The sequence below is a fragment of the Plectropomus leopardus genome, chromosome 13 (assembly GCF_008729295.1).
Source record: "Plectropomus leopardus isolate mb chromosome 13, YSFRI_Pleo_2.0, whole genome shotgun sequence".
NCBI lineage: Eukaryota > Metazoa > Chordata > Actinopteri > Perciformes > Serranidae > Plectropomus > Plectropomus leopardus.
Genome location: NC_056475.1, coordinates 18,125,634 through 18,150,256, shown reverse-complemented (window position 1 = coordinate 18,150,256; position 24,623 = coordinate 18,125,634). Strand labels below are relative to the sequence as shown.

General features: G+C 40.2%; 2 protein-coding genes across 4 annotated transcripts in view; one reads left to right on the top strand and one right to left on the bottom strand.

The window, feature by feature from the left end:
• The window catches only part of LOC121952644 (serine/threonine-protein kinase TAO1-like), a 27,052-nt gene extending 3,632 nt beyond the window's left edge, over positions 1–23,420 (top strand). For all 3 annotated transcript variants that reach the window (XM_042499441.1, XM_042499442.1, XM_042499443.1), the window contains exons 2-21: positions 7,305–7,563; positions 8,144–8,215; positions 9,544–9,645; positions 9,749–9,794; positions 9,948–10,044; positions 10,150–10,263; positions 10,680–10,771; positions 11,380–11,473; positions 11,612–11,693; positions 13,248–13,415; positions 13,623–13,829; positions 13,981–14,115; positions 14,426–14,662; positions 14,785–14,913; positions 16,630–16,713; positions 16,831–16,950; positions 17,049–17,288; positions 17,403–17,615; positions 18,378–18,560; positions 19,191–23,420. In XM_042499441.1, coding sequence (XP_042355375.1) covers positions 7,432–7,563; positions 8,144–8,215; positions 9,544–9,645; positions 9,749–9,794; positions 9,948–10,044; positions 10,150–10,263; positions 10,680–10,771; positions 11,380–11,473; positions 11,612–11,693; positions 13,248–13,415; positions 13,623–13,829; positions 13,981–14,115; positions 14,426–14,662; positions 14,785–14,913; positions 16,630–16,713; positions 16,831–16,950; positions 17,049–17,288; positions 17,403–17,615; positions 18,378–18,560; positions 19,191–19,691 — 3,048 coding nt within the window. In that variant the 5' untranslated portion in view covers positions 7,305–7,431 and the 3' untranslated portion in view covers positions 19,692–23,420. The remainder of the gene's footprint in view (positions 1–7,304; positions 7,564–8,143; positions 8,216–9,543; positions 9,646–9,748; positions 9,795–9,947; positions 10,045–10,149; positions 10,264–10,679; positions 10,772–11,379; positions 11,474–11,611; positions 11,694–13,247; positions 13,416–13,622; positions 13,830–13,980; positions 14,116–14,425; positions 14,663–14,784; positions 14,914–16,629; positions 16,714–16,830; positions 16,951–17,048; positions 17,289–17,402; positions 17,616–18,377; positions 18,561–19,190) is intronic.
• Positions 21,614–24,623, bottom strand: part of LOC121952647 (protein ABHD15) — a 12,386-nt gene continuing 9,376 nt past the window's right edge. Inside the window, exon 4 of the mRNA XM_042499447.1 lies at positions 21,614–24,543. Within this exon, the coding sequence (XP_042355381.1) occupies positions 23,817–24,543 (727 nt within the window). The 3' untranslated portion in view covers positions 21,614–23,816. The remainder of the gene's footprint in view (positions 24,544–24,623) is intronic.

Sequence of the window (24,623 nt, the reverse complement as noted above, 5' to 3'; positions counted from 1 at the left end):
CTTTACCCAGATGTCTGTTGTTTAGAGGAAACTTGGTATGCTGTTGATGTTCGGGACATTTACCCAACAAGAAGAGTGTAAATGGAGCTCTGTGAGTGAAATGGGATGGGTCAAATCCTCTTAGTGTTTGGTCATTCCATTCCTCTCCCCTGTCACCATCATCTTTATAGCACCACAAATCGGGATGTGTTGTTGTTGACATTGGGTAGCTAGAGAGCTTTCACTTCCTCCACTCAGTGAAAGCCACATTCTGTAATCAGTCTCGTGAGCAGGAGCATGGGCACCCCACCCTCCATCTTGGGGGATAGAAATATGGTGTGTAAGCCATTTGAACAACAGCGCACATGTAGGTCATGAAATTAACATTGTTTCCGAACAGACAGCTGTGATGTTGCAGTGTTGGTTTTACTGGGAATTTGGCCGATGATCTCTCAGGCGGGGATGTCTTTTCTCCTCTGATATCAGATCCAGCCCTTAAAACCAGCACATTGGCTGATTTTCAGGCTCGTAAACATTTAATTTATGTTGTTGTTATGAAGTTACATTGTTAAAATTTTACAAGAGCAGACAAGTAATTATTTCATGTGGACCAGTTATATCTGGCTGATACACGATCACTTAAAAAGACGTGTCAGCTCACTGCATTCCTACTTTGATTATTTAGTAATACAGCATTTAGCATCTTGCTGTGTGTATGCAAGTATATATGTATCATAAATCTTATTTTGAGTTATGTATCTGTGTGTGAAATGAAGCAAATCAGAATGATGCTTTTAAGGCCGTGCACACCCACACAGGTGATATCAGTTATTCTGGTTGATGTGATTTCTTGTCTGATTGATATTTAAGGTTGAAGCTTTGCTGAGGTTAACTCGATGCATGTCACTAAAAGAATCACAGCAGTGCAAGTTGTCCTGCTTTAGCAGGTGCAGCAAAACGAGGAGAGTCAGGAAGATGTCAGTCACGTTCAGTATGCAGAGAATGCGTTGTCAGCCCAAATTACCCAAACTAAAATCTGTAATTTTAGCTAGTCAAATTAGGAACTAGGACAGTTGGCTATTAAGCAAAAGAAAGTGTTACATTGGAGTCTGATTTACCCTTTAAAACTCCAGCAAATTGGCTTGCTTTCTTACAAAAACATGGGAAGAAGGCATTGAGCAACTTTACAAGAAATTACCCAAAAATTAGCAAAAATAACTGTAAAAATTACAAGTCATATACCTAAAATTTCGAAATAAATAATAACAATAATAATAAACATAGAAAAAAGTTATAACAAAAACAAACAAGGAAATGAGCTGTAAAAATGTGCTCAAAATAATAATTCTGTAAAATATTTTAAATATATAATTAAGATAATTTATAAACATAGTTGTTTTTTTTTTAACTCCTTCCTTAGTATTTTAAATAAAATAACAGATCCATTTTTCAGAGGGTTAACTATGTAATTGTTTGGTTATGAATTTTAACAAAAATCAAAGTGTAAAGGGACGGAAGGAAGGATGGACGGATGTCTTAAGCTGGCTTAAAAAAAAAAAAAAATATATATATATATATATATATATATATATCTTTCCTACATCTTTTCTCTGCGTGTTGATAATCATCAGACAGCAGGATTGCTCCAGGGTTGCTCCCTCTGTGGCTGACCCTGTGCAGCAAAGAGCATTTCACAATGGGGATCAATAAAGTATTTGATTATTTATCATCATCCTCTCCATTTCTCTCTCTCTCTCTCTTCCTCTCTGTGACACCCCCTGCTACTCAGCTCGGTGTAGGGCTGCCTCTTCATTAGGCTTCTTGGTGATTTTACCGTGAGGGAATCAATTGACATAATAAACAAAGAGAGAATCCATTTTTCTCGAGCGATAAAGCAATAACAACTTTCGATGCAGTTCTTGAACACACTGTTCTTTTTTGAGAGTGTGTGTGTGTGTGTGTGTGTGTGTGTGTGTGCGTGTATACACGCATGTCCAGTCCATCTCTTCCAGATCCAGTCTTGTGACTTGGTGTTCTGTGCTGTGTTTCACTGTGTGTGTGTGTTGGTGTGTGTGTGTGTTATATATAGAGAGAGAGAGAGAGAAAGAGAGAGAGATACCTGATTGCATTTTAGCTTTCTAGATAGCGTTATCTACTGTATAAGAAATGTACATGCAGTCCAATTTAAGCCAAGTCTAGTCTAGTTTCATTTTTCTTAAGGAAAAGAATGTAGCGCTGGTAAACATCCCCTTTCCCATAATAAAGTGTATTAAATGTTGTTTTACTTTACAATATTTTCTCGCTTTTACCAGCCAATAAAACCATCACTAATTTTGAACAACTCCATTCTTTCTGTCCTATCATCAAGAAAACCTTTGTTTCATTCCTCAGCTGATTTGTCTTAATTGGTTATGCTTTTGAGTTATTTTTCTCTCTGCATGCTTGTTCAATTGAATTATCCAGTTTCATAAGAAAATCAAATTATGGAAACAAGATACTTTAAATATCAGTTTTCTTGTGCATTAGTAAGCCATTGACTTTTCCATGTTACAAAGTGCTGGGCTGGACACATCCTGTCCACTGAGCCACAGTTGATGCTTTACAGTGTCATCATTCAGACCTAATAAAATTCTCTAATTCATGCATGCTGTTAAATTGAATTTGTCTAAACCATCCAGTTTCATGTCTATAGATACCAGTGCATTTGTCTTTTTAAAGAGTTGATGAAGGTCTTAGGAATGTGTCATAAATAAAGCGATTCGTTCTTTCATAATGCAGTGGTGGTGCAGAGTAATTGCAGGGTTGCACAGAAAAACAATTACGAGTAGACCCTTTTTTTTTTAAAAACACAGATGTAAACAACAACATTATTTGCTGCTGCATTGAACTGCATTAATTGTTGGAAGTGAGCCTTCTTAGTTTATGTTATTATTTCCACCTGTGCTTCTCCTGCTATGGAACGTGAAAATATCTACTGTGTAAAAGGCCTATGAAAAATATCATTTATTTGGAAATTATAACAAAATAAGAGTGCTTTGAGTCTGACAATGCGATCTAGATTTGGGTTGGCAAGATTTACTAAGAAAACAAACCCCTCTGTAAAGTAGAAGATGGAATATTTAAGGAAACATAAGAAAAGAAACTGTCAGGGTCAGTCAGTTGCAAAATTTTCAATTTTCAAGACTTTTGTGGAATAAAACTAAATTTTCACCCGCATGCCAGAAATTCGAAAACATTCTAAAATAGAAAATACAACTGGGCTCCTTCCGTCTCTGCATTTACCTGAATTGTTGATAAAATGAAAACCAATTCACACACGACTGTGGATGTAAAGTTGGGTAACTCCTGTGGTCAGAGGGCAGTTGGTGCTTAGGAATTCTTAAATAGAATGTAAATGTGAATTAGGTAAGAAAATACATCAGTTTATTTACATGTTAAAATTACATTTCACAAGTAAAAAGCCCTCATCTCACAGCTGTGTCTAATACATAAACACACAGAAATGTTATCATCAGAAAAGCATTACTATTAGAACATGCAACGCAACTATGAGAACATAGTCTAATAGCTTCTGAAAATGTTGTCATTTCCTTTCAGCGTTTATTATACCATTACATAGTATTATGTCGGCCTTAATATAAATTATCAGTGAATAATAATAAAAACAACCAAGTCTGTGATTTAAAAAGTGTCACATTGTAAAAAATATCTGTGTGTGCTGAATCAGACAAAGTATTCATGAGGAAGTACAATCACATGTTAGGTGGAAGATGTCTTTAAAAAGCACAGAAAGCTTTGACAGCAGAGCATTAATAACATTGTTTTGTTGCTGTAGATGTCCATGCCTTGTCACTATGTCAAGCAGATTTTTGGGAGGCCAGACAGTCAGTGTTGTCTATGCCAGGAAATTAATCATTTAGAGTACAGCAGTGATTTTACTTTGTCATTACTACTTCTAAGCCTCTTTGCCTTTCACAGAAAAATGACCAAAATCTCAACCCATTGTACATTTATAGACAATTCTCTCTCTCTCTCTCACACACACACACACACACACACACACACACACACACACACACACACACACACACACACACACACACAGAGGGGTCCGTCTGTTGATATATATTGTGCACTGTTTATCTCATAGCTTGAATCCATAATATCATTTAAAAATAGTGGTTCATTCTAATTTATTTAATGTTCTCAAAGATGCTCAATGCTTAGTGTATTTGTAGCCAAATGACTCTGGAGGGAAAGTCATGCAATCCAAACTCCAAAAGCCAAACATTGACTTTCTATAAGTCTGACTTCACCAATTTAAGACCACTGTCACGCCAGGAAATGAATAATTTTCCTATATTATGTATATTTTGCCACATTTGATAACATGTTATTACAGAATAAAGTAGGGCTCACAAGATAGGAGAGAAACATCCCCAGGCCTGAATATTCAGTGTTTCATGCACTATTAACTTTAATTTATAAGACTTATTTCAGTCAGTCTGGTGCTGTTGGGACACATTTAGCAGCCCATCAATATATATATAATATAATATAATATTATATATATATATATATATATATATATATATATATATATATATATATATATATATATATATATATATATATATATATATATCAGTGCTTTTCTTATAATACTGCATTGTAACAGACTGAGACAAAAATGAAGTGACTCTGTTCAACAGAATTCAACACAAAAGACTGTCTCTCTGCTCGTGTTACTAAAGTTTGTTTCCAGCAGCAGTTTTTAGCTTCTCTCACTGAGATATTTGTTGTCCCTGAGGGCTGTATATCTTAGTATACAAGTTTCACTCGTGTTTTTTTTCTCTCAGTCAGCTGGATAGTTATTTTAGCAGGACAAATCTTGTGACATTCAGCCAGCAGTGTGGTTTTGTGACAGCAGACCCCAGGCTGTGCTGATAACTACAGCAGGCTAGGTTAACTGTGCTGCAGACCCAAAGATAAACTAAAAGAAGCAACTATCAATTTTCCCACTGAGTATTTCTGTAATGATATACGCGTGGTGTTTGAGTATGAAGGGACATGTTATGTGTCTGATTTCTGATAGCTGAAGACAAAACAAGGTGATGAGGTCAAAAAAAATAGCTACTTTAAGGCTTCATGTTGCTGTTTATATTTTTATTGTATTTTCCACACACACAGTAGAATATGCAGTGTAAAGTACAAAGTACATAATATGCATATACATACACATAGCATATGTGGTATGAAATGTTGAATGTGCACACCCATAATCGTACATGCATCTTACATGAATTAACTAGCGCAAAATTGATGCATCCACTTCAGAGTACACAATAAAATTTGACCGCAGGTCCTCTAATTGATCATCCATTGCAGCTCAAACCTCATTACTGTTGGCCACCTCATAGCAGTAGACATGAAATCGATCCTCGAGCTGGGATATTTGCATTGCCCAGTCATTCCAGTAGCTCACAGACCTGCAATAATTGCTGAAGCAGTGTGAAACGATGCACTTGTGATGACTCTGCAATTAGTAGATTATATCAGGGTCAGCACTTGAATGTGTGTCCAGTGGCTAAAATCATACAGTTTAAGATCAGGACGCTCTGAACTTTGTGAAGAAATTTTGTACCCGCTCTCTTTAGCCAGTGTGATGTTAAAGGCTACAAAATGAGGCATCAGTAGAGCTGGGTATTGTTTAAAAAAATTCTGACGACAGTGCCAATAAAAGTCCTCTTAAATGGAAACGGATACCAATAGAGCACTTGAGCTGATACCTTTTTTTTTTTTATCCTTTTCATTCAGTACCCATCATATGAAAGGAAGCATTCAGTTTTTAAAGTTTTCCGTTCTGAAAATAGTGTATTTATTAAATAACTGTACAAACAACCATGTCAAGTACGTCACATGAGACTTACCGCAGGGTCCGCTCCATTTCAGTGCACCGCTTAACACGGACCTGCGAGGGTTAGGAAAGCTGTTTGAATGTAGTGAAATCTGTCAGCCAGCGGCAGAAACCACATCAGCTGACAAAACAAACATAAATGTCAGCCTACAGGGCAAAAGTCAATGTAGCCATCTCCCAGACTCCTACTTAGCTCACCACAGACATATTTCGGCATGCTATTAGAGAGCTCCTGGGATTAAGTTTTTCTATAGACCAACTGGTTCAATCCTCAAAAAGGCTATGGGATTTTTCCATTGGATTTTGGATTATAGCAGAATAAGCTTTGTGGTAATCAAATGTTTATGATACTTACAAGTTTTGTTAAGCCTAAATACAATCACCAAATATAAAATGCTAACGTTAGGCTACAAATGAACTACACTTCCTTGACATCATCACCACTACAAGGCTGTAAAACTGTGTTAGGTGCGGTTCGGCTTGATGACTTTCATTTAGCCACTTGTTAGCAACCATTGGGATTTACTGATTATTTTATGTCACAGAACAAAATGTGATTTTTTCTTCAGCCTGTGATAACCACAAACCTTATTTCAGGCTTCTGAATGAAAAAAAAAACATTTTAAAAGATCCATTGACTTCCAAATGGGAAAAGCAGAGGTGCTGGAATGCTAAGTCATTTATGGGTTTTAGGACTCATTTCTAGGGAACTCTGTGGTGTGCACTCACATACTGTGTGGCTTGTACCTGCTGCGGTAGTTGGCAAATCACATGTTGCATTAAGTCGGAGAAAGCCTGCAGTGATTTGCTACAAGCAAAACCATAAAAATGTTAATTAGATCTGGATACAGAAAAGGCTGAATGCAATTATCCTTTGACTGGAGAAATTTTTTGGTACTGGTTTATTTCGGCCTATACCTTAAAGGTACTGACACTCAGCCTTAGGGATCTGTTACAAGACTTGGGTCACCCTCTAATTTTTCCTGATTCTAAAATGAAACTCATGCATTTAATGTTTGGAATTGGCTAAAATTTGTTCATGAACATATGAAATCACTGAAGTAGAAAATTACAGGCTGGCTTCAGTCTGGCCAATATCGAAAGCTTTTCTGGCGCTCCACGGCCTCACTGTTACCGTTTATCTCTGCTTCCCTTTGTAGTGTTTCTTTGTTGTGTGTTGTGGATGGAACGGATGAAGAGCAGACTTTTGAAAAAATGTGACTTTGAGTTCATGTTCATGTTTTTGATTTTGATTTGTGTCACAAGTTCAAAGATATCCTCTTTTAAAAATGTGGCCATTGACTTTTCTCACTGGTATCATCAAACTCACTCTTCTTACTGAGCTGGAGCAGGGGATTTTACCTTGTCCTTGCTAACACTTCTCTCATTGTCTCCTCTGTCCACCTAGGTGCCCATGTGCTGGTTCCTTAGGCCCATCCATTACTGCAGATGAATCTTCAGCTGCTTTGGTGTAGCTCAGCACCCAGATAGTCCCGTCCCCGTTGTGTGGGTGATAAGGGACTACATTAACCAGGATGCCCTCCTCTGTAAGGGCAGGGAGCCTGAAGGATCCGGAGGTGGCTGAGCTTTTCTTCAAAGAAGACCCAGAGAAGCTTTTCTCTGACCTCCGAGAGATTGGCCATGGCAGCTTTGGCGCCGTCTACTTTGTATGGCAACTACATTTTCACACCGACTCACACAAAAGAGAAATGTACTGTATAGATTAAAGATGATAATCATGGATACAATCAGTTAAATACGTGGAAATTGAATTATTCTACAGTGTCCCAAGGTGGCGTTCAAGTAATCAATTCTGTGATCCAAATTTGTGTCTATATTTGATTAGCTGCTGTGTTCCTCTCCATGAATAATTGACTCAAAGCTACTTGACTTTCCAATTAGAGATAACATCTGAATCAAATGCAGCTTATATTTTGTGTTTCATATTGTAAATGGTGAAGCTGTGAGATCCTCAATCAAGAACTGAAACGATTTAAACAGAAGTTATTTTTACCAGCGCACGATGGAGTTTGATAGCACCGACATACAGCAGAGTGACTCACCCTGTCTGATCTGACTTTTGTTCCTGAACACTGCATACAGTGCTGTTAAAAAAAGGACAAGTGGTCTTAAAAAAAACCACATCTGTGATTGGAGAATATGGACAGAGAATCAGATGTACTGTATATAATGGCTGAAATGTGCACTGACAATGTATGTGACTGATAATCTACCTGTGTTTCCCAGGCACGTGATGTACGCACAAATGAGGTGGTGGCAATTAAAAAGATGTCCTACAGTGGCAAACAGTCCAATGAGGTGAGATGGGATTCATTTTATTTGTATATAGTAATTCAGAATTTAACCAGAAATGTTTTCACACAGCGCAGGAAGAATTGTAATCATTTACCATTTATTCTTAACTTATTTTTTCTACAGTTAAAGGTCCAGTGTGTAGGTTTTAGGGAGATGAATTGGCCGAAATGGACTACAATATAATAAGTATGTTTTCATAATTAGTGTGTAATCATCTGAAAATAAGAATACTTGTGTTTTCTTAACCTTAGAATGAGCTGTTTATATCTACACAGGGCGCGTCCTCATCTGTAAAGAGTGTCATGTTGCACCGTCATGTTTATACAGTAGCCCAGAATGGACAAACCAAACACTGGCTCTAAATAGGGCGGTTCGCGTTTTTGCGTTAGCCACCATAGAGAGCAGCCCCTCCACAAGAGCAGTTTTTGTTTTTGTGTTTTTTTCTTTTTTACATGAAACTACTTTATCTAGTGTTTTTACCTGTTAAAATCATGAGGTCTGTCAGGAGACATCTGCACATAATTCATGATAAAATGGTAAAAATTACCTGAACGTCTGGATTTTAAGTTAACAGAAAAAAAAGGTGAGTGGACATTAGCAGGTTTTGGGCTAAGAGCCTGTGTGCGCTGAGCCAAACGGCGTCAGATAAACAGTATATGTGACGTAAAGCTGTTTTATTATACACTGTTTTTACCAATTTTAATCACCTGGTCTGTTTGTTTTGGAGAGGAAGGAAACTCTGAGGACAATTTAGCTCTCAGTAAAAACCTCCTGAACAATAATCTCTGAAGGAAGTTTCAGCGGGTTGCAATGTGCCATTCCCACAGCTAGACGCCACTAAATCTACCTAAATCTTCCACACTTAACTTTAAAAACTGCCCTTTTTTAAATAAAATATTAATTAATTGTTCATGACTTCTTAGCATTTTCACACACATCACATCCTTGTCATTGCTCTTTGCGTTCTTATAGTACAAGATCAAGATATATATAGCCTATCTCTATCTAACTGGAGTTTGCAACACTTCATGAATACTAATATCATCAATGAATATTCATGTCAAATAGTGAAAGGTCACCCTTGTGTGCTCACTTTCTGCATTGTCGTTCCAGATGCAGTTTACTCTGCTCATGATTTCAGATTAGTGATAATCAGATTATGCATAATCTGTGAAGAGAAACACCTTACACCTTTTTGCACTTAAAGATACAGTAATCTTCTGCAAACACACACACACAGGCACACACACATATATGCAGTCACTGCTAGCGCTTTAAGCCAAGCAAGGTGCTGCCTGTTTTGACTTTAAGTCCCTTCTTTCACCCAACAGAAATGGCAGGACATTATAAAAGAAGTAAAGTTTCTCCAAAGGATCCGGCACCCCAACAGTATAGAGTACAAAGGTTGTTACCTCCGTGAGCACACAGCATGGGTAAGTCACCCGTTTACATGCTCAGAAGTGGAATATTATCTCATTCTGCAATGTGCAAGGGTCTCTGTACATTTCAATTCTTGACTTTATCTTTTGTTTCTAGCTGGTGATGGAGTACTGTCTCGGCTCAGCCTCCGATCTTCTAGAAGGTGAGCAGGTGTTTTTTTTTTTTGTGTGTGTCAAACAGTTTTGCCCCTTCCACAAAAGATGAGATACATGTAAACTCATAGAGAATAAACCTTGACATTGATGTGTTGTCATCAGCTGATGTTGACTTCTGTTCTGTTTTTTTCCTCCCTCAGTCCATAAAAAACCTTTACAAGAGGTAGAGATTGCTGCCATTACACATGGTGCTCTGCAGGGGCTTGCCTACCTTCATTCTCACAATATGATCCACAGGTTTGGGATTTTTACATCATCTACAGTATGTTGTTTTTAAGACGCCTCTGTAAAAACTTAAGCCCCCTCCTTACTCTCACACGTGCGCATGTTTTCCTCTGTCAGGGATGTGAAGGCAGGAAACATTCTGCTGACTGAGCCCGGGCAGGTCAAACTGGCAGATTTTGGCTCTGCCTCCATTGCTTCACCTGCCAACTCCTTTGTGGGAACGCCATATTGGTTGGTGAAAAGTATTTTTCACACGATTTTTGTGTATGCATTAAATGCTGACATTTTGAACAGTCTCCAAATTAGTGTCTCCTTAAATAAGCATTGACTTACATTTGCTAAGTAAGAGTAAAAAGCTGCTGCCGTATTTAAATTCCGTTCTGCTGTGATTGTTGCGGACAGTGTATGCTCAGTTTTTTGGGTTTTATGTATTTATGCTGCTAGAAAAGCACTTGGATAAGTTATGAAAAACAAAATTGTCAAATCACAAAGACTGAATTTGTAAGTTATTTATTTAAGAAGGTACATAAATAGCAGACTATTTAGTTACATTATGAATATTGTCATTTTAAAATGAGGTAAAATTAACTGAGCATTAGTGCTGACATCGTTGATTCTAAAACCATTTCTAAACATCACTGCTCTAGGATGGCCCCGGAGGTGATTCTAGCTATGGACGAGGGCCAGTATGATGGGAAGGTGGATATCTGGTCTTTAGGGATCACCTGTATAGAATTAGGTAAGTGACAGTATATGTGTATTTTAAATACAAATAAATGGAACTGCAGTAGAAATTATATATTTAAAAATAAATATAAACTTGGTACAAAGTGTACTTAAATATACAATCTCAAATCTCCAAATTTTACTAAATTATAGCCCACCATCGCATTTAAAGGCGGGATTTGGTATTTAATAACAGGTCTTTGAATATAAGGACCAACGCCGGTAACTGCAACTACTTAAGTGACCTTGTCTGACTTATTTGTTTGATGGCTTTGGTTTAAGCTTAAATGTATACTATGCAAGAATTGCTGGTAACTGTAAACCAAATTGCAAGCAAAAATGGAAGCCAGGCCCAGTTTTATGCGCTTGGCATTTTGGCTATTTGTGTTTTTTTTAATTGATTTCTTCCGTTTGAGTCCAGATATTGTTGTCTTTAGGAAAATCCTGCATTGTATGCCTTTTTAAGAAGCGGATAAATCAGTAATGGTTATGAACTCAACTGGAAAACAGGCCTACATCTTGAGTTATGATTTTTCATCTGAAACTCTGATCATATATCTGAATTAACCTGTGATTTAATAAGAAGGAATACACACTGACTGTTTGTCATTTCTGTTCCAGCGGAGAGGAAGCCTCCCTTGTTTAACATGAATGCAATGAGTGCCTTATACCACATAGCGCAGAATGAGAGCCCCACACTGCAATCCAGTGAATGGTGAGACACTGTGCTCATATCTATATGAGCACATGCATGTGCAATATGTTGTATGTTTTACACCTCTAGTGATGTTTACTTTGGTTAAAGGCTGTCAGTACTGATGTCTGAACCTCTGTCTTGTCATCTTTGTTTCAGGTCAGAGTACTTTAGGAACTTTATCGATTCTTGCCTTCAGAAAATCCCCCAGGACAGACCGCACTCTGACGACATGCTGGGTGTAAGTGTACACCATCAACGACAACTGCTTTTTGACATGTAAAAATAGGGACAGCAAACAGCAAAATGTGCACCCCAAATAATAATAATAATAATACTGATTGAGTCAGAACTGTAACCAGAGAGTGCTACACATGCATTGGTGCGTTTTCTCATGTGCACAGGCTTCTGCTTTAGAGACAATGGCGAAGCAAATGAAGTTGTTTGACTGTGGGGTCAAAAGTTTTATTAAGTCCTCAACATCCTAAATTAATTTGCAAATTGCTTCAGCTGACAAAGAGCTAACAGCTGAACACATAGATAAGATCAGAGAAATAACATAATAATGTAAAACATGAAAGCCTACATTTTTTTTTCCAGTTACTGTAAAAGCTTTAGAATGTTTCTTTTTGAGTTACATTTTACTTGGATATAACTGCATAGTATCTAAATTACCAAAAACATGAGGTGACTAAAAATGGGGACCATATTTTTAGTTTTGGCAACCAAAAGCTGATGCTTGGTTACCAGCCTGGCAACCCCTTTATGAAGTTAGTGTGGAACCTGATAATGTACACTGCGATGCAGAAACAGAGAGCAGGGTCAGTGTGTTAAGATGGGAGATTGACAAAGCCCCCTGGTGATAAATCTCTCTCTGATGTTTGCGCTCTGTTCTGTCCCCCATAAGCTTCTATTTTGATTCACTAATCCTCTACTTCCGGACACACAGACACACAACTAGAGCATTTACAGACAAATACACAGAGCTCGGTTTTGTAGAAAGAACACAGATGTAATTACTGTAGAGATGCGACTTCTACATCCATCGTTAAGTAACTGAGCAGCTGTCACTTAGCCCACTAATGGACTCACTATTGCTAATGGAAGCTGTCCTCAGGGGTATGAAAGCACTGAACACTGTGTCTTTCTTTTTTAAATGTCAAGGCAAAACAATACTTGTTTTTAAACAAAATTAAAAGTGTGAAAATGTTATTTCTAACTGCTTCTCAATGTGATCTTCTTAAGTTTAACTATTTGTCAGCTTGGATTTTTGACTCGATTCAAATTTGACAAAGTCATCATTTACATGATCCACTGAACTACACATTTCACAGTTATTATAGAGCCTGACAGATTTTAGCAATATTAAATAAACTGCCATGTGTGCAAAGTAACAGTGAGCTGTCTTACCTTTAATACAGGCAATTCTTTATGCAGTTTTAGTGCAAAACCATCCACTGCCTCATTAAATCCAGATCTCTGACCAGGCCGCTTAAGCTAATAGCTAATTCAGCACTCTGAGCTAACCGAGACAGTTCCTTATTGGGATATTGAACATTTTTCCACCCATTAAGTTTATGCATTTATGGCACAAGAACAACTTCACGCGCTGATCTCCTCATAAGCTCTCAGTCATTCCAGTAATGCATTTAGTGTTGAGACCAGTTTTCCCCTTCAACCCTTCTTCTTCTGGGACTTCAGTTAAACAGGCCTGCATTTTCAGTTATGATCAGTGAGAAAGGCAGAGCATTTGAATCTGAGATTTTCTTTTCTTCCCCATCACCTGTCCCTCCAGCATGCATTTCTGCAGCGTGAACGTCCAGACTCCGTGCTGATGGATCTCATTCAGAGGACCAAGGATGCAGTACGAGAGCTGGACAACCTGCAGTACCGTAAGATGAAAAAGATCCTCCTTCAAGAGGCCCACAACGGACCCACAGCAGAAGCCCAGGATGGAGACGAGGTGTGTAGATGTTTGTAGCGGTGCAGAATCAGATTTGTGTTTTTGTGCCACTTTCATGGCATTTGACCATGCAGAGAAAATAATCAAGCATGCATTGGTTTGTATGCATGTCTGTCTGTGTCTCTTGGTCTTTCTTGTGTCCCCCCTTTCTCTCTGTCTCTCTCTCCCTTGTTGTCGCCCTCTGTGCTCTTTCCACTCTGTCTCCAGGAGCTGGAGCCGGGCGGAGGTCGGACAGGAACGGTGAATAGTGTCGGCAGTAATCAGTCCATCCCCAGCATGTCCATCAGCGCCAGCTCCCAGAGCAGTTCTGTCAACAGTCTGAATGAAGCAGCCCAGGACAGCCGCAGCGAGCTGGACCTGATGGAGGGAGACCACACAGTCATGTCCAACAGCTCTGTCATACACCTCAAACCGGTGGGTAAAGTGCCCACTGCTCGTTTTTTACATCCATCTTTCCTTAAAAAAAATAAAATAAAATGGACCAAGTCTTTGTCTTCTGTGTGCATCTGTTTAGAGCAAGTATGTATTTTTTGTATAAGTCCATTCTGTTGTCTTATGTCTCCAGGAAGAAGAGGAGAGCTTCTCTGGGGATCAGGCAGCCAGCAGTCAACCCTCTGAGCCCCAGCCAACTCCACCTCAGGCCCCGAGGAAGCACTACCGCAACAGAGAGCACTTTGCCACCATACGCACAGCGTCACTGGTGAGAACACATTTGCGTACTCCTCAATGAGTCTCTCTTAGTCATCTCACTTATTTACTAGTGGCTGTATAAGAAAGGGACAGATATTTTCTGCTTTATGTTTGATGAAGTCTGTGAAATGACCAGATGACCAGAAAAAAATCTACATTTAACAAATTCTCAACATTGCTTTTACACCTGCACACTTAAGTAAGATGTCTTTTTCCCTCTGTACAAACACCAAGTCAAATTTCTGTATCTTATTACACATTTTTAATAATCTGAATCTAAGTGGACTACACTGATTCTCCCCGGTGCCCATGTCTTGCAGGTGACCCGTGAGATGCAGGAACACGAGCAGGACTCGGAGCTGCGGGAGCAGATGTCAGGATACAAACGCATGAGGCGGCAACATCAGAAGCACCTGATGGGCCTAGAGAACAAGCTGAAAGGGGAGATGGATGAGCACAGGCTGAGGCTGGACAAAGAGCTGGAGAGTCAGAGAAACAACTTCACTCAGGAGATGGAGAAGCTGCTCAAAAAACACCAGGCGGCCCTGGACAAAGATGTAAGTAGACAAAGGAAAAATTCAGTTGCCTGCTAATTCTGTGACATTCAGCTCTTCCTGTTTGTGCAGCAACTGAAACAATTGCTTTTTTGTCGCCTAATCAATATTTGTGTTTGGTTTAGCTTAAGACGTTTACCAACGACGAGAAGAAGTTTCAGCAGCACATCCAGGTGCAGCAGAAGAAGGAGCTCAGCAGCTTCTTGGAGTCGCAGAAGCGAGAGTATAAACTACGCAAGGAGCAGCTCAAAGAGGTAACACATTTGATCTGCACACATGATGATTTTGTGCCCCGAAAACTAAATATACATAATTTAAGTATATACCTGGACTTGTTAGGGTATGTGGTCAGTGTAAATACCTGGAACCTGATCTGTGATATGTATACTACCTATATACAGTAGCTTTTCTTTTCTTGTGTCTTCATGTTTATTTCAAAATTCGTGTGAAGATTTTGGTGATTGATAACGGCTGCACAGATTTGTTGCTGATTTAGTTTTTTATCAGTTGACTTCTTTCTTAATTTTTCTTTTTTAATAATCAAGTAGTCTTTTGATCTCTACGTATAGAAAAATGTGCAAATAACCTTGACAGTTTCTTACAGCCCAGGATGATGTCCTCAGATGTCTTGTTTTTTTCTGACCATCAATCCAAAGTAGGGGTGAAAATGACCATTTCTATTGCAATTCAATATTATATGGATTATTGGGACAGTGATACAATATTTGCAGATATCACAAAATCTGCCATGATACAATTCGAATCAATTCATTTTAGGAGCCTGCAACTGATAAGAGAAGATATCATATATTTTTTTAATACAGTTGCTTACAGAGGGACCTGCCACCCTTTTCTTTCTTGCAGCCTCTGACAGTTTCAGTGCATCAGCATGCATGCGTGTTTTTTCAGCCTAGCATTTGATGGTTGATAGTGAAACAATATTTCAAAATAAATGCATATCCTGAAGATGGTAATATGGATGATGTTTCACTTTACATAGATCAGATGGCATCATTAATCATTTAATAGATGTATCGATCCACATCGATGATCATTACGCCCCTAGTCCAAAGCCCAAAGATGTTCAGTTCATTATTGTGTAAGATAACCAACGAATCCTCACAACTGAGCAGCAGCACCAGAGACTTTTTTTTTTTTTTTTACATTTTTGCTTTAAACAGGATTCACACAAGGTATTTTGGGGGAGAACAATCAAGTACTGGAATACCTTGAAAATAGCCCCTTCTTTTAACAAAGTCCTCAAAATTAAAATGAAACACATAACACTATATTTTAATCAAAGTTTTGCTCATCAAGTCAATGATTAAATTGCATTGAGTCAGTATTTTCTGTGCATCACCGACATAATCCTGACGTGCTCTCCCCCTCCTTTCTCCCTCGCCTTCATGATGTCCCTCCCACCAGACATTGTAGTTGTTTTTACTTTGCATCACTCATAAATTCCCAGCAAAACCTGTAGATCTGTGTTGGCATGCGATAAGCACCCTTTGCAGGAAAAAAAAGATATTGATCACATTGTTTATTGACGTTTAGTAAAAATTTAGATTTGAAATTGAATTAGCCTATTTGCTTTGGGTAAAGCCCTTAAAACAGTAGTGCTTGAAAAAGTACTTGAACGTCCTGTAAATTTGTCAGTATTAATCCTGTTTAAATAATTAAAACAATTAATCAATTATCAAATTAGTTGCCTGTAAACTATTTCCTATTTATTAGCTGTTTCAGCTCTAGTCAGTACAGTAGTTGACACCAGACATCTGGCTGACACATACTGAGAAAGGACAGAGCTTGGAGCATCTGTGTGTTTGATTAGGTAGCTGCTTTTACTTTAATTACAGAAAAATACTAGAGGAAGTGCTCAACCCACATTGACAAATTGTAATACCCATAAAGCCCGCTAATGCCAATGCCCTGACACACGGAAAGAAAACTAAATGACACATGTGTGGCAGGAACTGAGCGAGAACCAGTCGACTCCCAAGAAGGAGAAGCAGGAGTGGTTGTCCAAGCAGAAAGAGAACATCCAGCACTTCCAGGTCAGAATCTCTCAAACAATGTGTACACAAGACCGAATGCTGATTTCACACAGGTCTGGCAGTTAATTCACACGGTCTGTAAAATCTGTGACAATAACAAAATGTTATTCCTTCCAGGCGGAGGAGGAGGCCAACCTGCTAAGGAGACAGAGGCAGTACCTGGAGCTGGAGTGTCGGCGGTTCAAACGCAGGATCCTCATCGCCAGACACAATGTGGAGCAGGATCTGGCCAGAGAGGTATATATATGGAGAACCAGCCACCCCCACACACTCTCATGTTTTTGATTGATTTTACTTATTTGACTGCTGTCACTCAGCATTTCCTCTTTCTCCAGGAGCTGAACAAACGGCAGACACAGAAGGACCTGGAACACGCCATGCTGCTCAGACATCACGAGTCGATGCAGGAGCTGGAGTTCAGGCATCTGGGGACAATCCAGAAGGCACGGGCAGAGCTGATCCGGACCCAGCACCAGACAGAGCTCACCAACCAGCTGGAATACAACAAGAGGAGGGAGAGAGAGCTGAGGCGCAAGCATGTCATGGAGGTCCGACAGCAACCCAAGAGCCTCAAGGTACATAGACCCATGGAGGGGATTTTGATTTGTTCTTTTTTGATGCAGTTCTGTAACTGACCCAACTACACACACACACACATCTTAATTTCTTCAACCCTCTGTCTTCTTCAGTCTAAAGAGCTTCAGATCAAGAAGCAGTTCCAGGAGACTTGTAAAACCCAAACCAGGCAGTACAAGGCCCTCAGGAACCATCTGCTGGAGACCACACCCAAGTCTGATCACAAGGCCGTGCTCAAGAGGCTGAAGGAGGAGCAGACCAGAAAGCTAGCCATCCTGGCTGAGCAGTACGACCACTCCATCAACGAAATGCTCTCTACGCAGGCTGTGAGTACCTAAAGGGAAGACCTAAAGAGTCTATGAAACACAAATACAAAAATGTCCTCATTTAGTCATGTAGTTTCCAACTCGCTGTCATTTAGAGACCATCGCTGTTTGAAACTCTCACTACCAGTGCTAGTAAAGCACCTGACACCAAAACATACATTTTTCATACCACACATTAAGGAACTGCTTTACTACAAAACCTGTGCGTAACAAAGAAAGCTAAGCTTCTCAAATTAAATTTTGTCTCAACACAAAGCAGCTGTACAAGAAAACATTATCATTTAAATCTGGAAGTAACTTGTTTAAAACCATGTAAGCAAGACAAAGAATTCAACCAAGCATGTGATAACAACTTGAGGTGCTTGAAATTACGATGAAGATCCCCTGTGCAAGAAACACATTTTGGACAATATGTATGGTACGGTAAGTACAATTCCAATCCCAAAAAAGGGTAAATAGAAACAGAATGCAATGATTTGCAAATGTGTTTTGACCAATAACCAATACAGGACAGTACAAATACAAGATATCGAATTAATTATTAATAACCTTTATTGTTTTTTTTTTTTTAAATATACACACCTTATGAATCAGCAGGTCCCAGTTACTTATTCTGTATTCACGGCTTCCTGAAAGATCTCTCTCCCCTAAGATATTGTATGTTACTAACATTGGGCCAAGAGAAGAACTCGATGGTGCATACAAAGAAAGACTTTGTATTGTTATCTCTATATGTCTTTCTCTTTCACTTGCTGCCCTCAGCTGCGGTTAGACGAGGCTCAAGAGGGGGAATGTCAGGTTCTAAGGATGCAGCTGCAGCAGGAGCTGGAGCTTCTAAACGCGTACCAGAGCAAGATCAAGATGCAAACGGATGCTCAGCACGACAAGGAGAGGAGGGAGCTGGAGCAGAGAGTCTCTCTGCGGAGGGCTCTGCTGGAGCAGAAAGTAAGGAAGGCCGTGGACTTTGTCGAGTGTTCTCAATATATTTTGGAGTGACAGTGGACACTAAAGCTGTGTTTTGAATTTTGGTCTGAGGGCAACAATTAGTACCCGGGCCGGACTTTGCACAAGACTAACTGTTTGGATGTCATTTACTCACCGTATGCTAAAGTGAATTCGTGAAGAGAAACTTAGTTTTTGGATTCTGTGTTCACCTCAGAAGCATGCAAGAAAAAACAGAGAATATTCTTGATGAAGTCAACTCTCACACAACTCATGCAGTTTTATTCAAGTTTCATTGATCCAGTTGTGTGTTCAGAGCCTTCCAAACAGAACGCCCTCTCTGACGGGGGCTGAACTAAAAGTGAAACCTATCTATGGTCTCTTCAAAACCAGACTCCATTGACAAAAAGAAATTTTTTACCTTGCAGAAAACGGGAGCTGCTGGTCTACTGCTGCCTGATCACACTGATCTGTAGTTTGCTTGTGTTGTTATTGTGTGATGTAGGTGAATCCAAACTGACCTTTTAAAACACCAAAGTTACACAATAGCAAACTCACTGACTGACTTTACTTTTTGCACTTTCACTAAACATTCATGTTGAACTAATTTCTTTACTGTGTTCATCTTCGCAGATTGAGGAGGAAATGCTTGCGTTGCAGAACGAGCGCCTGGAGCGAATCCGCTCACTGCTGGAGCGCCAGGCTCGAGAGATCGAGGCTTTTGACTCGGAGTCCATGCGACTGGGCTTCAGCAACATGGTGCTCACTAACCTGGCCCCCGATTCCCAGGGAGGCTGGGGGGGAGGGGGTGGAGGTGGCCAGGGGGCTCAGGGGGGAGGCCACTGGCCCGGAGGAGGTGGAGGAGGCAGCCACCATAGTCATCACCATCAGGGGGGCTCCAGCTCACAGCAGCCCTGGGGTCACCCCATGCTGGCTGGGGGCCCGCCACCCTGGAGCCTCCACCACCCTGGAGGAGGGAATCAGAGGGGAAGCGCGGGAGGCTCAGGAGGGGTGAGAAACAGCCCACAGGCTATGAGGAGGACGTCATCAGGGGGGAGGAATGAACAGGGCATGAGCAGGAGTGCCAGCATCACCTCTCAGATCTCCAATGGATCCCACCTGTCGTACACCTAGAACACACACACACACACACACACACACACACACACACTCACACACACACACAATAATGGTCTTAAAGTTGCATTATTGTGCACTGAGATGACACTACATAGACACACAACATGCATGCACCACACATACTTCACACACACTTGATATTTCCCACAGTTCGTCTGACACACACTACACAGTACTGAGACTGGGTTTCCCTCAGCCCAGTTCCTCTCCCATCACCACTGCTCTCTTACATTAGTGTACTGCTAGCAGCAGTTTGTGGAAACCCAAAAGTGTTGAGACTAATCCAAGATGGCTGAGGGCCATGTACACAATGCCACAGTGCAATAGTGTCATTTTTATTGTAGCCTACGGTGCTACTTTGTGTGTTTTGCCATGTTAGTCTTTGTTGCCATAGACCCAAAGTAATATCTTCATACTATCTACCACGGAGTTTATCATCAAGAGTTTATTTGCAGTATCCTGTTTTATTCATATGTGGGGTAAATCCAAGGCTTTTAGATGTTGCGGCAGCACAATAGTGGCCATTATGGGAAAATTTGCACACTGAGCAATTTTGTTGAATGAAATTTAAAAATGAGATTCCCTCACAAAGCTTGAGATTTAAGCACAGACATGTTACTGACAGGAAGTTTATTGAGATTATTGTTTATGTGCAGTTACAGACGAATGAGAAGCAGGAGGTGATGTAGGGGTCTGACTTAGGATTGGAGAACAGAAAGTGTGAGAGCATGAAAAGAGGACAAAGGTTGATGTAAGTGAGAACCAGTGGGTATCTCTGATTTTATGAACGTGGCACAAGGATGTCTAAGGTGTCATGAATCGCTCAAAGTATGCAGGCTTTGATTCCAGCCTGAGTGACGTAGCGGAGAAGTCCTCCAGCAGAGAGGAAATCTAACCTCTGTGGGCAGTGTTTTACAGGAGTTAGGAGTATTTCTGTAGAGTGAGCAGGGCTGAAAAGATGCCAAAGGCAAAGTTGCAGGGTCAGATTTGTCATTATAATTCATGCCAACATACTGTGATGTATTTAATGAGATTGTGCCAGAGATGTCAGTGGAAGTTCAGGTAATATGCGGCCAAGTTAGATGCATGTGTTGCTTTACCAGAGTAGAGCATTTCTTGTGCATTCTCAGCCTCATTTGTTCGGCTCTTGGGTTTCCACAGACCGCTGCCCACTCTTCACTCCTGCCTGCTCAGTGGACGGCCAGTCTGACACATACTGTAGCCTTATTAGTCCACAGCCCTCATGACAAGGATGGGTTTTCAGCAGCACTTAACCTCTACTTGAATAGTATGAAAACTAGTGTTCACTCCTCACTTGATCGCAGTCATTTTCTGGTCTAATCTGGCACTGTGTTGGTCGGTGAAATCGATGCACTACGCAATTAAAATATAAAAAAAAAAAAAAAACAACTTTCTCTGACAAATTGAACCATGCCTGTTGGCCTACCTCAAGGACACTCGTGCAGAGCTTCATCACAGGGTGTTGTGACATGACAATGACTTGCACTTCGGCACAGGCCCTCACACACACTAAATCAGATTTACACACATGCATACAATACATTAGTGAATTTTATTCCCCAGTCAAAGAGTTTGTCCCCTTGCACACTTGGTTGATGAATGCATGTACAGAGGGTTGTGAAAATAGGATTGGGGCATAAAAGTGTTCAAAAAGGGGGAAAAAAATCATAATTTTAGTCATTGTTTGCTGAGTAAATGAGTCACACACTCAGCAGTATTTGTGTCGGGGCAACAGTTTCCATCTAAGTTGCCTAAAAATGCCCCATTGTGTTTTTAATTTAAAAGAAAAAAAGAAAAGATCATTTCAAGGGGCCAGAGTTTTGAACACGGAGTGTGACAGAGTAGCTTCACTATCCCTCTGCTGGTTAGTGACTGCTGAATGTCCCATTGGGTGGATGGGCGGTGATGCTGTGATCTCCGCTGCCATGCCCCTGCAACCTTCCCCAGTCTGACACCCTGCTCTGTCTCACCCCCGGTGACCCCGATGTCATGTTGTGACCATCCATCTCCCTGATTCCCCCACCTTCGTTTCCTCCCCTCCTGAGCCTGGTGTGGTCTCATCCCCTCCCTGAGCTATCGGGGAAGAGCTCTTTAAGTCTAAGAAAGGAAGAAGAAAAAAACAAATGTATATGTATTATTATATAAATCTATAAAAAAGGATTATAGAGAAGTAGAGATAAAGGTGGAAGTCTTATGGAGAAATGCAGAGATTATGCATTATATGATTTTCAGAGGTGGAATGTACAGGAAACCTGTTAATATTGTATATTTTGAATTTGAAAATATGGAAATCTAATTGACAAATCAAAGGCAAATTAACTACTTGTGATGCAGACACAGTGATGTGGTTTTAGACCGTCGGTATTCAGATGAACGTTTGATTCACAGCCGCTGGGTTTTCACTGTCTTACTTGCAGCTGCGATTTATGAAACTTGTTACAGGTATTCTGTTGTGAATGATAACAACACAGCTCTACGTAGGTCAGATTGCCTCAAGGAAATGGCAACATTTTTGTGTAATGCTGAATGAAGATGATTTGCACATAATTTGAAATCTAGCTAGGTGTAGCCTTTGCCTTAGCAATGGCTATATTTTACTGACATTATACCCAACATAGAAGACTCAACTTGTCCATTTAGGTTTTCTCATCGTTTTTAAAAGACTCGAGCCTAAAGTCAAGGTTATAATGACAGAAACAGAAAGAACTGTCTTTCAAAGATCGATAGAATCTGAAAAACATTTGGCTTCATAAAGAATACGATGTGTGCTCCACAACCGAAATTCTTGCACAAGACAGTGAAAATATATGTTTAATATTTACAAAGGGTTACTGTTAGGTGTTGTGGGATCCATGGATATAATTTTCATTCATGAAACGCGCGCCCTCCTCTGTTGTGGTTACACACAAAACATTTTCACACTGCACTTAAGTATTTGCCTTTTTTAAGTCTCACCACCCTGCACTCAGAGTTTATAATCCTGTTGTTTTTCTTGGCTCAGTTCTGAAAACAGAAGAAAAAAAAACAGAATGTGGTGGTCCCACTTCTCTCTTCAGCCAGTATGCCATTGTACCCAACATCTTTTATCAACCCCTTTCTCCTCTTCTGTAGTGTTTTATTTCCCTTTATGTCAGAAAGGGTTGTTAAATTTTCCTGATGATGTCTGCAGAGGGTGGCAGATTTTTTTTAGACCTCTTCTTGTGTTTACTAGGACACCCAGGTGTTTAGCGAGGCAGTTGGGGCAGAGTCTAGCTTTAGACCTTGGTCACTCTGAACTGGATCAGTTGCACTGATTGCACAAGTGATTGACCAGATCAAAGAGTCTACTGTGATCCCCCTCTGAGGGGCGGCTGCCGTTGGCTGAAAGTAGGCGGGAGGCAGGGTTACGTCTCTGTACAGTCTGTTTATCAGTATTCCCTTTATCTCTCCTGTCATTTGGTGGATCTTGCTGTTTTGTTCTCCGTAGTCCAGAGACCTGTATTAAACTGTATTAAATTGTATAGATTGTGCAAAAAGCTGAATGTCGCATAGCAGAAGAGAAAAGCTATTCCTTACAGATGACAAAGTGATTTAAAATGTATAAAAGAAATTGAGAAACAAAGTTTAGGGGATAAATGTAATATTTTGTTTGTAATTACTATTTTTTGTTGGAAGAGGGCTACTGGATAAAGAATCATCTGTAATAAAGTAATTTTAATATTTCTTTGTCCAATGGTGTTTTTGTTGAAAACGTTTTGACTTTAGTTTGAATATCTGAATTCTTTTTTTTGTCATAAATGTCTGTGGTATGATACAAATTTGAACTGATTTAGTGCTACTCTTTGATGTGTATTTGTCTTAAAGCTGCTTCTTTATGTTCTGAGACTTTTTGTGTTTGTTTTTTGTCTATCTAAAGGCCATGTGTCTTCTGTCCTCTTTTACTAATTTGGCTTAGTGAAAAATTAAGATTTGTTCGTCTACTGCTCTGATTTTGCTGATTCTCCTCCCAGGTTGGTTGTGGAACTGTCATTATTATAACTTAAGATGTCAGTAGAGATTAATGAGGAAATGTTGTCCAAAGTCTCTCTGCAGATCTCAGCCTTCACTTTCTCTTCCTCCTCAGCGTGTGTACGACCTCTTCCAGGTGAAGCCCCCTTCCTCTGCATCCGCACTGCTCTCCCCAGATGCCTGCAGTCTGTGCCTCCGCATCACGTTTGCTCTCCTCCTGCGGGGAGGAGCCACATTGCTGGTCCTGTTCCTCTGCCCAGCCTGACTGTTTTCTAGTAAAGCATCTGAGGTAACTCTGTCCCTCTCATCCCCTTTTAGGAAATCAGCTACTACTCTGAAGTACTCCAGAACTGCGATATGACTCCAGTTACCTTCCTCCGCCTCCTCATTTCCAGTGCTTCCTCCCTCCATCTCTTCTTGCTCCTCCAGAGTGAACCCACAGTGCCCTCCTTTGTCTGTCAACACTAGAAGGAAATAAGGATTGCTCTGGAAAAGGGGAAGCGGCAAAGTGGAGGCAGGCGGGAGGAGAGGGTCGTCGCGGCTGCAGATGCAGAGCACAGGGACGGCCACCTCATCTGCGTCTCTCAGTGGTTCGTTCCTCTCCCAGTAGTTGTCCCAGTCCTTGGCTGGGTAAGCCCTCTCGCCCAGTGCCCAGGCCACTGAAGGTGCCAGGCCCCGTGGGAAATGAGATCCTGAATTTAGAGAGCTTATTGAAAATCTGGGGGTCCTTTGCTGAAGCTGGGATGAAGAGCATGAGAGTGTTTCCTCAAAGTCTCTGAGGGAGGAACAACTGAGGGCCCGATCCACATCCAGGACTCCTCTGAAGGAACTTGCATATCTTATGATAATGTCATGCAAAGAAAAGAAGTTAGTTTTCATCATCCTGTTCATTTTATAACTGCTATTAACACATTGTCA